Here is a 12500-nt window from a genome sequence, read left to right as displayed (position 1 = left end):
GATTAAGTTCAGCTCATCGCCACTCATCGCTGTTCGCAAGCAAAATCTCAGTTAGTACAAACCAATTACATTAAACGAATTAAATTGTTCTTGTTTGTCATATAATAAACATCTTATTAACCGAACTTAGTCAGTCTGTATGGGAGAATCTTGACCTCGGTCGTGTGTACAGACCTCTCTGCGTTCGGTCTGTACTCACGACCTTGATCGAGATTCTCCCATACAGCCCTCCTGCTCGGTTAATAAGAGCTAAATCATGTCCTTCTTCTTTTCTTTTTTCAATTTACTTTATTCTGTCATTGTAAATTCCATTTTGAATAATTGTCAAATAATAAACTCGATCTTAAAGGGGAAGTGTCACCCCATAACACTAAAAGACGTCTTTGCATCACTGAAGACCAAAAAATAATGCTGTAGTTTTGTTGCCAATAACCATTTAAGTGCACTGAAGCTTCTTTCTTGTTCGCAGCCGAGGATGGAAAGGATGTAAATCAATTGATTGAAACTTGAAAAAAATGGCCAATTTTCTCAAGTTTGGAGACGGTGTCTTAAGAAAGTCGCCAAACATTAATACGAATAGCTCTTTGTGCCATAAATATATTTTATATCTTGTTATATCTTGTTGTCCGGAGTGATGTACGTGCGAGCTAAAATACTAATTTAGATTTTGACCTAAAAACGGCGAGTTTAGCATGACATTGCCCCTTCAATGGCTCTGTTCTTCAGTCTGAAAACAGGATGTTTTCGTCGGGAGACTGAAAGAAAAATATCGCCAGTCGGGCTGTTATATGGCAGACATGTTGAGCCCAAAAGAGTACAATGTTAACAGAATTATCGGATGAAGCGTATTGGCCTTAAGGAAGGAACTGAAGAATTTTCAAAGAAGCCTGAGAAGCTCTAGGTAAGCACTTTCCTCTCTTTGTTGAGTATTTGGTGGATGGCCTAAAACCCGAGTAGCAGATCTTGAAAGATTTTTGTTTTACACAAAAGGTACTAATAAGTAGCACTTACCTTGACAAGTAGCCTGGATAACATGACCAGCATTTTCATCCGAGTATATCCAGTGCTTGCTGTCAGCCACTTTGTTTCCTTCACTTGCTTTGATTTCAGCGCACGATTCAGCGGGAAGCTCTTGAATTGAGCCCAATGGCACTGCAGGCGAAATGTACAAAACTTCTATAAATATCAAATGCCGCACGGACCCAATATTGATGATCTTTTGATAACCCTCTGTTTACTGGGTTGCCATAGGAAATCCAGTCATAATGTGCGTTAGTTTCGCCTTTTTTTTTTCCGTGTCGAGAAAATGGAAGAGTGGCGCAATAGGTCTTTCCTGTCACTCCCCTGCTAAGTATTCTGTGCGTATGTTTGAAAGGTTTCCGGAGGTCGTAGAGATTTTATCCGGTGGAGAGAGTAGAATATTTAATTAACCTGCAATGGCGTCGAAAGTTAGTAAAAAGGCGAATGGCGTTTTAGTGGATCTTTAAACATAATATACCCTTATGTAGCTCAATAATGAAAAGCCAATTGGATAAACAAGACAGGCGGTGAAAAATAAATATCTAGAATCTTTAAAGCGACGAGTAATGAAATAACTGAAATAGACCATGTATCCAGTTACTTTCAAACAGAATCTCTTCTTAAAATTCCTTAGATAAGTGATTAATGCTCCATACCTCTGTTGAAAGCTCGCTTCATGTAGAATCGCTTTGAATCGGGTAAAAAGTTTTCTGGCCTGGCTTCTTTCGTTCTGTCGTTCAGCTCGCAAATGTTTCTGCCAATGATGACATTGTAGCTTTGGCATCTGACATCCTGGTGACATATCATGTAACATTCCGGTGGAAATTGAACCCTGACTGTTTTAAAAGTGTGACCTTTAAGAAACATGCCATAAACAGAGTATTCGCTGTGACAACCTTGGTTAGCTGCCCTAATGAGACCAATCCTTGCGACCAGAAAAATAGCTGAGAACCAAAATCGCGGTTTCATCTTGCTGATGTAGACTTGATGTAGCCCTGCAAGTGAGTAGTGTGAAATTTAGTCTTTACTGAAATTGTTACGGCTTTTTAAGGCTGTTGGCCTAAGGTAAAATGATCATTTGTTGTTCAGTACATTAGTTTTAAATGGAAACAACTGCTATGAACCAACGAAAACCGACCACAGTTCACTGAAAGATGACAAAATTCTAATTTTGCGTTACACGGCCTGAATAAGCTTCGAGCCTCGAACTACCGCGCTGGAGCCATGGGTTCGAACCCCGGGCCGACAATCGCAAAGGGCCAATTATTTAAACAAAGCCCAGGGGTGCGTTCTTTTGGTACTACTCCAGAACAGGAATACACGGAATTGACGGTATTCGTGTTCTTTTGGGACCTTTTTGGAATAAACAGACACAATCCCGCTTTCATTCTGCTTCCGATAACAGAATGAACGGAATGATCGGCATAGGGTTCACTCCGAATAGGCAGAATATGCGTTCTTTTGGGAAAGTTCTCGCAGGAAATGATACGCGGCCGGTTGCTCACCCGCCGGCGGCTTGAAAATTGTAAATAATTTGAATGGAATAGTGATGCAAAATGTCTACCTTAGGTGCGGGTGTGCTGGCCTCTCTTCTGTTTCTTTACCGGTGTTAGAACAAGTAGAGCTGTCAGTTTGTGTTAATTAAAAAAAGGGCCCGTGCCTGGTCAAAAGAAGTGACGTTTGCATTGATTGGTTTGTGCAAAAACCACGATCCTTTTTTTCAATTAAGTCGACATCAAGAAAGAGACCATACGAGAACAAATTTGCACTACGAAAAGCATTCTCAAATGCAAAAAATTCTTCGTCATCTTCAGCAAACCGAAAAATCGAGAAAACGACAAAAAACTGGTACTTATGGCCATATTTCAACATTACGTGTTCCAAACTTTCGGAAAACCTTTTTCACTCGCCATGCTAATGCAATTGGCGCATGCGCATATACAATAGTTCCCAGGTTACCTTCACTAATAGTATTCCGTTTTCAGAGTATGCGTTCTTTTGCAAACTGATATTCCGTATGTTCTGTTATTCCTAATCCGGTATGAGAACAGCCAGGATACAGCTCCCAAAAGAATGCACCCTAGGTTAGACTTGGTTTAAGACTGAATCACGGCGTAGACGAATTCTTTGCAAACCATGTGTAAACTTGGTTTAATTTGCATTATTAAGACGTTGATGAGCCGAATTTCGCGAGGTCCAAGTTTAAATCGTGGTTTTGCAAGTCCTGCTATTGTGTTATCATGCAATATAAATTTCATGTAAATTAATTAACTTGCGTGGGAAACATGTCCGCAAGTAAAATTCAACGAGGAGGAAGAATTTCTCGTTGTGGAACTTGGGTAACGTTTCAAGATATTTAAAACAAGGGATATGATAACGGGAGCTTCAGTAAAGAAAAAAGAAAAGGCATGGAATACAATTCCGATGTGTAGACCGCTTTTACCCAGTAAACCGGAGTGGAAATCATCTGAAGGCACTTCAATGCTGTTGGAAGAAAATTAAATTACAAACAAAAAAAGAGTCGGACAAACGCTCACAGAACTCTCTTTGCTTTTGTTTCATGCAAATTTGGAGGCCAAAAAATGAATTGTGAATTTCGTTTAGGAATCTCTGTTGAAACTTTGTGAATTATCTTGAAAGCTCTATATATCGATGCACGGAATAAAATGCCAGTCACTCGTTGGAAACTTGCAGTAGCGTATGAGAGGGGAAGACCCTTTTGTGACTGGACTTCCAAACTTTCCCTTTAAAATTTGTTCAAAATGATTTACTGATTGCTTACAAAAGCGAGAGCGTCTGTGAAAATCGTCATTATTGTACTGTTCAAGAGGACTGTCCCGTAAATTATGAATTCTGTGACGCAATTGATGACTGGCTCATTTACGTAACCGTCAGTATCTTACAACATCACTCGGATAACCTGTCTATAAAAAGGTTTAGCCCGCTTTATTGTTTAATCGATGGCAAAGCCCCGTCTAACCCTTGACTAAGCTAAACTTTGTCTAAATACTAGAAGCTTTCTGCAAAACTGTAGTTTAGACCAGGGCTATTAATTGTAATAAAGGTAGGCCCACTCTGGGAACTTAAGTCGCCGTTAACTTGAGGCGACTTTAGGCGACTTAAGAAAAAATTGCCCAAAAAATCAGGCGACTAAAGTCGATTTAAGGTTACCTTACACAACTTAAATTGCTTATTCTACTTAAGTCACAGAATATCAACTGATCAAAAGTCTCCATATTTCTTTTCCAAATTCAGAAAAAAAATAAGCGTGAAATGATATGATTTTATATTCACCGCACTAGCTGGTGAATACAAAGCAAAACAAAATGGCAGGACTTGTGACTTTTACAACAGAAATAAACTGTGTTGATTATCAAGTATTCTCTGTGTCGATTATCAATTCTCTGTTGTTCAGCTCTAAAATTATACTTATACTTATTACGCAGATTATAAGAAGACCAAATAACAATAAGTAGATTGGAGCACTCATTTAAAGCTATGCTAGATGCGATTACTGATGTTTTAACTTCACTCGGTATATTTCAACTTTTTTCTCCAGGCTTTGTATTTAGCCTATAGTCTTACAGCTCCATCCTCGTCAGGTACACACTAGAGCTCGTACGAAATGTAGGTTTTCGTTTATACCGACAATTGGCGGCCACGTTAAAACAACAAATATACTCACTGAACTTTGAAACAAGTCTAGAAGTGAAATACGGTACCTGTTGTAAGCGTATTTCAGAGCCAGAAATTTCCTTATGATTTGATCACTTCTTATAGGAGCAGTGGGAGTAAGTGTAATGCGCATTTGAAAACTTTTAGTTGATACTTGCGCAATATAAATGAATAAAGTTAAAGTTAAGTTAAATAGTTGGGGTTACTTAAAATACGTAAATGCATGGGGAATGCCTTCGGCAATCGCAAGCCGCCTTGCGGCCCCAAAAATGTTACTCCCGGTGCTTTTACAAATATGTCCGCCATTTTACAAAACTGTCGAACACCCTGCTTGCGTCTCGTTAAATGGGCACAAAACTCATCTTTTTTGACCGTGTGGGGAAAATAAAGTGAAAGTGACAAAGACAACATTCTTCCTGGCTGATCGACAGAGGCCACCATTTCGAGTTTAAAGTATTTTAGACCAACGTGCATGTTGCCGCTGCTTCCAGCTGTTATGGAACTAAGTAGTTAAGTACAGATAATTATAGTTCATGAATGTGCCCCCTTTAAAAGTAAAACGATTTAAAAATAAACACATCAAAAACTGAAACGGAAGCAAAACAAACAGTATTTTCGTGACGAGTATCGAGTCAACTTGCAAAATCGTCTGTGTATTTGGTCATAAACTATCTTCTAACACCTGATTCTCATTAAGATATCCAAATTTTGTTTCTCAGCAGTTTGTTTTCATTAGTACGCAAGTGGATTAATAGGCCATTTCCGAGTTCATGTCTGCCTCCTCTTCAAAGCGAGTCTAAGTGCGAAGTTTTTGTTATGAAAATTAGTTTTCATTCAAATGTAAAGTAGAACTAATTACCATCACAAAACCTTCCCCCTAAGAGTCGCTTTGAAGAGGAGGCAAACATGAACTCGGAAATGGCCTATTTCGATTGTGTTCACTGGTCGTAATCACTCCCATTAGGATTAATAATGTACAAGGCGCATTTTAAGATCAGCGCGACACACACAGAGCTTTTTGAAAAAGGTATCTAAATTAAAAAACTCTTCGCCACCGGATCAGATGTAATGCCAACTGTTACTAGTTTATTAGCAAAAACAGAGCAACCGTGATGAGATATGTGTAGTGATAGCGAGCACGCCATAGAATTCCCTTATTTAAGTTGATCAGAGAACTTTCAACTTTTGTAAACTTATTTCCTTTGAATTTAAATAGCTCCACCATCGCCACGTACAAATTCCGCAAAACTGCAAGATGCAAAAAGTTCTCAATTCTTTATTTAAAAAACTTGGAAGGGTAAAAACTTGAGTTAAAAAGTCTCGATTAAGATTAAGATAAGATGTCAGCTCATCAAAAACTGTTACATCAAGAACTGGCAATCATTAGGTGGCAACAGTGGGCTCCTTACATTCCCAGTTGGTAAATTTTAAATTGTAAATCTTTTGACCAAAATTGAACGAAGATTATCTGGTTTATCGCTGGCTTAAATTTTCACATTTTGTTGACTATGGAATGGTGTGTCAGTGTTCAGTGCTGATGTTTAGGAGGATCGAAGAGAGTACGACGAGCTTATGGCAATGGTCCAAAATGTGCCAACAAACCGATCCCCCTTGTGAAGCTTATCCTTTAATAACTTGCCGCAGTTGTTCCACAAAGGGAAACAATAATCAAAATATGGTTTTACTAGGCTCTTATATACCTTCTCGAGTGAATTCGAAGGAACAATCTCACAGATCATGTCAATATGGCTGTCCCAAGTAACCTTCTCATCAATCTGAACCACTAGACATTTATGTGTGTCAACTTGAAAAACAGGTGTGTTGTTTGCCACAACGGGATGTTCGAAACTCTTATTTCTCAGATATAACAATAGCAAATAAGCATTAATTTAGACTTAGCTGGGTGCATTAGGAGTTTGCTTCTATGAGCCAATTTCTCACATGTTCGAGGTCAGTATTCAATTTTAATTTGGTATAAGTTCGCTGGCATCGTAGGAATATGCAAAAAATTGAGTGTCATCTTCATATATGCAAGGAGTAGCTGATGTTTGGCAGTCTGGCAAACCATTAACATATAATAGGAACAACAGGGGGTCGAAGATTGAGCCCTGGGGCACTCCACATTTTTGAAGAAAAATCTCATAATCATTGAAAAGCTCTACAAGGACGGAATTCGGAGGCCTATACCAAGTACATATAATAAAAGATTTGTTATATGGGCGACAGATTTCGGCACAAATCATCTCCAGAAGGCCCGGCACTACTGAAGTCATTTAGCAAAGAGAAAGCAAAGCAAAGAGATCGTTTTCACTGGTCTTGGTTGAGAAGCACGACACACAGTAAAAATGTACAAGGCGTATTTTAAGATCAGCGCGATACATAAAGAGCTTTTTGTAAAACGTCTCTAAATTGAAAAACTCTTCGCCAACGGATCAGATGTAATGCCAACTATTACTAGTTTATTGGCAAAAACGGAGCAACTGCGATGAGATATGTGTAGTGAAAGCGAGCACACCATGGAATTGCTTTATATTAGGCCCGGTTCAGACGCCGATCTTTTCATGAGCCGAACCTAATTCCTTGAATTAAGTACATGAAAAGATCGGCGCCTAAATCAATTTGGAACGGCTCACCCGTTCTTCCCGCCTGGCTTAGCCGGGAATTTCGCCTTTGGAACGCCTTTGGAACGGCTTTGATTCAGACGCCGTACTTTTCATGTGCCGATCCTAATGCACAAATTATTATAATCTATTTCGCAAGCAGTTTACCTCAGAGAGCATGCGTACTGGAGTTTGTATACGTCACTCGCTTAAAATGACGACGTGGAGAGCTACTTATGCAAACATAACATGCAATGCGGTCTGCATCTTTTTTCTTCGAATTGCCGCTTTCTTCCACATGGCACGTAAGACGGATGTGTAGGTTAGCAGCATCGGCGCCATATGTTAATTTACTACTCCTGAAAACTGCTGACCATTTTCACTGCTTTTACTGGAACTGTATTAGGAACGGCCAAAAAGAACGGCGTCTGAATCAACAGGCGTACTTTTGTTAATTTGGGTCGGTCCAAATTCGAATTGAGTTCGGCTCATGAAAAGATCGGCGTCTGAACCGGGCCAAAGTTGATCAGAAAACGTTCAACTTTTAAAAACTTATTCTCTTTGAATATTTCCTTATTTTCCTATAAATGTCCTCTTAGGTATTCGTGTACTGACAATTGGTGGCTATGTTAAAACAACAAATATACTCACTGGACGTTTACTAGATTATTTTGAAGCAAGTCTTGAAGTGAAAGACCTTTTGAAAGCGTATTTCATAACTAGAAAGGTCCTTAAGATTTCACCTAGGGGCTTCAATTCTTTACGCACTCACTTCTTAGAAGCCGCGGAAGTTAATTAAAAGTGTTGTTTTAAACATCGCCGGTGGCGTGTATTTTCTCGTCTTATAATATAAATAGTTGGAGTTACTTATTTAAACACATAAATGCAGGAGCCAGTATCATCAATCTTCTAATAAATATGTAGTAACGACTTCAACCCTTGTCAATGAAACGTTTAAAAGCGATTCGCCCTTTTTATGGCTTCAAGCATTAAAGGAAGCTCGACTCGTTGGCTCTGTCTCCACGAAACGACATGTCATGGACTTGCCAAAAGACGCGTCTGCCTAGCGTATCGTTGGACACAAAAGTAAGATCATTTTGCATGGTGCAGGGTATAGATAAACGAAGGCGCTAGATCCGAAAAAAAAAAACATTTTTCCCTGCTCATCGAAAAAGGCCACCATTTCAGATTAAAATACCTTAGAGAATCACGCACGCTGCGACTTCTTCCACCCGCCACAAAACTAAGAAAATAAGTCTGATAATTACAGTTCAAGTATAAAATTAAAATTAAAGTTCATGTATGAAATTAACTCTGATAATTACAGTTCTCGCATAAAAGGAAACGAAACCTTGAAAGAATGGTGAATGAAGAATGGTAATCTTGATTTCTCATAGGTTTTGCAATGTACGGAGTTATCCAAGGAGCGGAGTACTCTCTTGTTCTTTTTTGGCGCTCTGGTGCATCATCCTATTTACAGTCTCGATAAAGAACGATATCCATTCGTTCCAACATACGTTGGGATCATCGGCTCGTTGAATCTAACTGCAAGGCATTCGAGATAAATTTGCAAGAATGTTTTGAGTAACAAAATGTTTGTAGTCTCTAATTTCTTTGATGCAAGATTTGCTTTTTGGTAGCCCACATTTCCTCACTGCGTATCTTAAACTATGATCCGAGATTTCGAGATGTATAACAACGGAGTCAGGTCAATTCTCTTTGACATTGGGAAGAACCAAATCTATTACCGTGGATGAGGCCTCTGACACCCTAGTTGGCTTGTCAATAATTAACTGATCTAACTGGTGAAGTGAGAGTGCGTGGATGTTCATTAAAATTTTACTCACGTCACAATTGAGATCGCCAATTATCATCAGTTATTTGTTTCCAGCGTCGCATTTTTGAAGAAAAGTCTCATAATCATTGAAAAGCTCTAAAAGGTCGGAATTTGGAGGCCTGTACCAAGTACATGTAATAAAAGGTTATATGGACGACACATTTCGGCACAAATCATCTCGAGATGACCCCGCACTAAGTCATTTAGCAAAGAGATTGTTTTCACTGGTCTTGGTTTCTCCCATCAGGTTTACTATATGATATACAAGGCATACTGTAAGAGGCACGACACACAGAGAGCTTTTTGAAAATGGTCTATGAATTGAAAACCTCGTCGCCACGGTACAAGCTGTAATGCCAACTGTTACTAGCTTTTTGCAAAAACGGGACAGATTGAAGTAGTGAGATATATGTCATCCGGCTGCAACTACGCCATTGAATTCCCTTAATAAGTAGATCGGGGCACTCATCTAAAGCTATTCTCGATGCGATTACTGATGTTTTAACTTCACTCGATGTATTTCAACTTTTTTCCGCGGTCGATAGATCATGATGATGATGATGATGATGTATTTAGATAGTCTTACAGCTTCGTCCTCGTCACGTACAAATTCCGAAAACGCTTGCTCTATGATGATCCCTGTTAAGGTGTTGTTTGTAAATATAACTTGTTCTGACGAGAAAACACTCTAGAGCTCGTAGGAAATTTAGGTGGCGGCGTTAAAACCACAAATATACTCACTGAACTTTGAAACAAGTCTAGAAGTGAAATGTCGTACCTGTTGAAAGCGTATTTCAGAGTCAGAAAGTTCCTTGTGATTTGATCCCGGTGATTGAATTTTATAAGCGCTCACTTCTTATAGGAGCAGCGGGAGTAAGGTTGTTTTAAAAAAAACCTAGCTTATTTTTCTCTTCTTATAAATAGTTGGGGTTACTTAAAATACATAAATGCATGGGGAATGCCTTCGGCAATCGCAAGGCGCCTTGCGGCGCCAAAAATGTTACTCCCGGTGCTTTTACAAATATGTCCGCCATTTTACAAAACTGTCGAACACCCAGCTTGCGTCTCGTTAAATGGGCACAAAATTCATCAGTTTTGACCGTGTGGGGAACATACAGTGAAAGTGACAAAGACAACATTCTTCCTGGCTGATCGACACAGGCCACCATTTCGGGTTTAAAGTATTTTAGACCATGGTGCATGTTGCCGCTGCTTCCAGCTGTTATGAAACTAAGAAGTTAAGTACAGATAATTATAGTTGATGAATGTTCCCCCTTTAAAATTAAAATGACTTAAAAATAAATACATAAAAAACTGAAACGGAAGAAAAAAATACACATTTCTGTGACGAGTATCGAGTCAACTTGCAAAATCGTCTGTGTATTTGGTCATAAACTATCTTCTAACACCTGATTCTCATTAAGATATCCAAATTTAGTTTCTCAGTTTGTTTTTATTAGTACGCTAGTAGATTAATTTCGATTGTCTTCACTGGTCGTAATCACTTCCATTAGGATTAATAATGTACAAGGCGCATTTTAAGATCAGCGCGACACACACAGAGCTTTTTGAAAAAGGTATCTAAATTAAAAAACTCTTTGCCACCGGATCAGATGTAATGCCAACTGTTACTAGTTTATTGGCAAAAACAGAGCAACCGTGATGAGATATGTGTATCGATAGCGAGCACGTTATGGAGTTCATCAGAGAACTTTCAACTTTTATAAACTTATTTCCTTTGAATTTAAATAGCTTCACCATCGCCACGTACAAATTCCGTAAAACTGCAAGATGCAAAAAGTTCTCAATTCTATATTTAAAAAACTTGGAAGGGTAAAAACTTGAGTTAAAAAGTCTCGATTAAGATTAAGATAAGATGTCCGCTCATCGACAACTTATACATCAAGAACTGGCAAATCATTAGGTGGCAAAAGTGGGCTCCTTACATTCCCAGTTGGTAAATTTTAAATTGTAAATCTTTCAACCAAAATTGAACGAAGATTATCTGGTATCGCTGGCTTAAATTTTCACATTTTGTTGACTATGGAATGGTGTGTCAGTGTTCAGTGCTGATGTTTAGGAGGATCGAAGAGAGTACGACGAGCTTATGGCAATGGTCCAAAATGTGCCAACAAACCGATCCCCCTTGTGAAGCTTATCCTTTAATAACTTGCCGCAGTTGTTCCACAAAGGGGAACAATAATCGAAATATAATGGTTTTACTAGGCTCTTATATACCTTCTCGAGTGAATTCAAAAGAACGATCTCACAGATCACGTCAATGTGGCTGTCCCAAGTAACCTTCTCATCAATCTGAACAACTTCACATTTATGTGTGTCAACTTGAGAAACAGGTGTGTTGTTTGCCACAACGGGATGTTCGAAACTGTTATTTCTCAGATTATAACAAGACCAAATAAGCATGAATTTAGACTTAGCTGAGTGCATTAGGAGTTTGCTTCTACGAGCCAATTTCTCACATGTTCGAGGTCAGTATTCAATTTTAATTTGGTATAAGTTCGTTGGCATCGTAGGAATATGCAAAAATTTGAGTGTCATCTGCATATATACAAGGAGTGGCTGATGTTTGGCATTCTGGTAAACCATTAACATCTAATAGGAACATTAGTGGGTCGAAGATTGAGCCCTGGGGCACTCCACATTTTTGAAGAAAAATCTCATAATCATTGAAAAGCTCTACAAGGTCGGAATTTGGAGGCCTATACCAAGTAAATATAATAAGTCGTTTAGCAAAGAGAAAGCAAAGCAAAGAGATCGTTTTCACTGGTCTTGATTAAAGAGGCACGACACACAGATAACTGAAAAACTCGTCGCCACGGTATAAGACGTAATGCCAACTGATACTAGTTCTTTGCAAAAACGGGACAGATGCAGTGAGATGTATGCCATGCGCTTGTAAGCACGCCATTGAATTCCCTAATTATTAAAAGCTATTACTGATGTTTTAACTTCACTCGATCACGTATTTCAATATTTTTCCCGGCTTTGTATTTAGATAGAGTCAGGTACAAATTCCGAAAACTTCTGCTCTATCATGGTCCCTGTGTAAGCGCGTATTCTTTGTAAATATAACTTGTTCTGACGAGAAAACAGTATAAAGAGCTCGTAAGAAATCTAGGTATTCGTATATACCGACAATTAGTGGCCACGTTAAAACAACAAATGTACTCACTGAACTTTGAAGCAAGTCTAGAAGTGAAATACCGTACCTGTTGAAAGCGTATTTCATAGAAAGTTCCTTATGATTTGATCCCGGTCATTGTATCTTATAATAAGCGTTCACTTCTTATAGGAGCAGTGGGAGTAAGTGTTGTTTAAAAAAAACCTGGCTTGTTTTTCTCTTCTTA

General features: G+C 38.7%; 2 protein-coding genes across 4 annotated transcripts in view; both read right to left on the bottom strand.

Moving 5' to 3' along the window:
* The window catches only part of LOC137982537 (uncharacterized), a 14584-nt gene extending 3021 nt beyond the window's left edge, over window positions 1–11563 (bottom strand). The window contains exons 1-3 of one of the 3 annotated variants that reach the window (XM_068829656.1): window positions 11371–11563; window positions 1677–2015; window positions 1012–1152 (exon numbers count right to left, since the gene is read on the bottom strand). In XM_068829656.1, the coding sequence (XP_068685757.1) occupies window positions 1012–1152; window positions 1677–1989 (454 nt within the window). In that variant the 5' untranslated portion in view covers window positions 1990–2015; window positions 11371–11563. Of the gene's footprint in view, window positions 1–1011; window positions 1153–1676; window positions 2016–7946; window positions 8005–9910; window positions 10003–11370 lie in introns of those variants that run through there. The other 2 variants (XM_068829655.1, XM_068829657.1) reach the window with 2 other exon arrangements.
* Window positions 1–12430, bottom strand: part of LOC137981782 (uncharacterized) — a 32110-nt gene extending 19680 nt beyond the window's left edge. Inside the window, exon 1 of the mRNA XM_068828833.1 lies at window positions 12363–12430. Within this exon, the coding sequence (XP_068684934.1) occupies window positions 12363–12382 (20 nt within the window). The 5' untranslated portion in view covers window positions 12383–12430. The remainder of the gene's footprint in view (window positions 1–12362) is intronic.
* Window positions 12431–12500: the final 70 nt, after the last annotated feature.

Source organism: Montipora foliosa, chromosome 13 (assembly GCF_036669935.1).
Source record: "Montipora foliosa isolate CH-2021 chromosome 13, ASM3666993v2, whole genome shotgun sequence".
Taxonomy (NCBI): domain Eukaryota; kingdom Metazoa; phylum Cnidaria; class Anthozoa; order Scleractinia; family Acroporidae; genus Montipora; species Montipora foliosa.
This window is presented reverse-complemented; position numbering and strand designations above follow the sequence as displayed.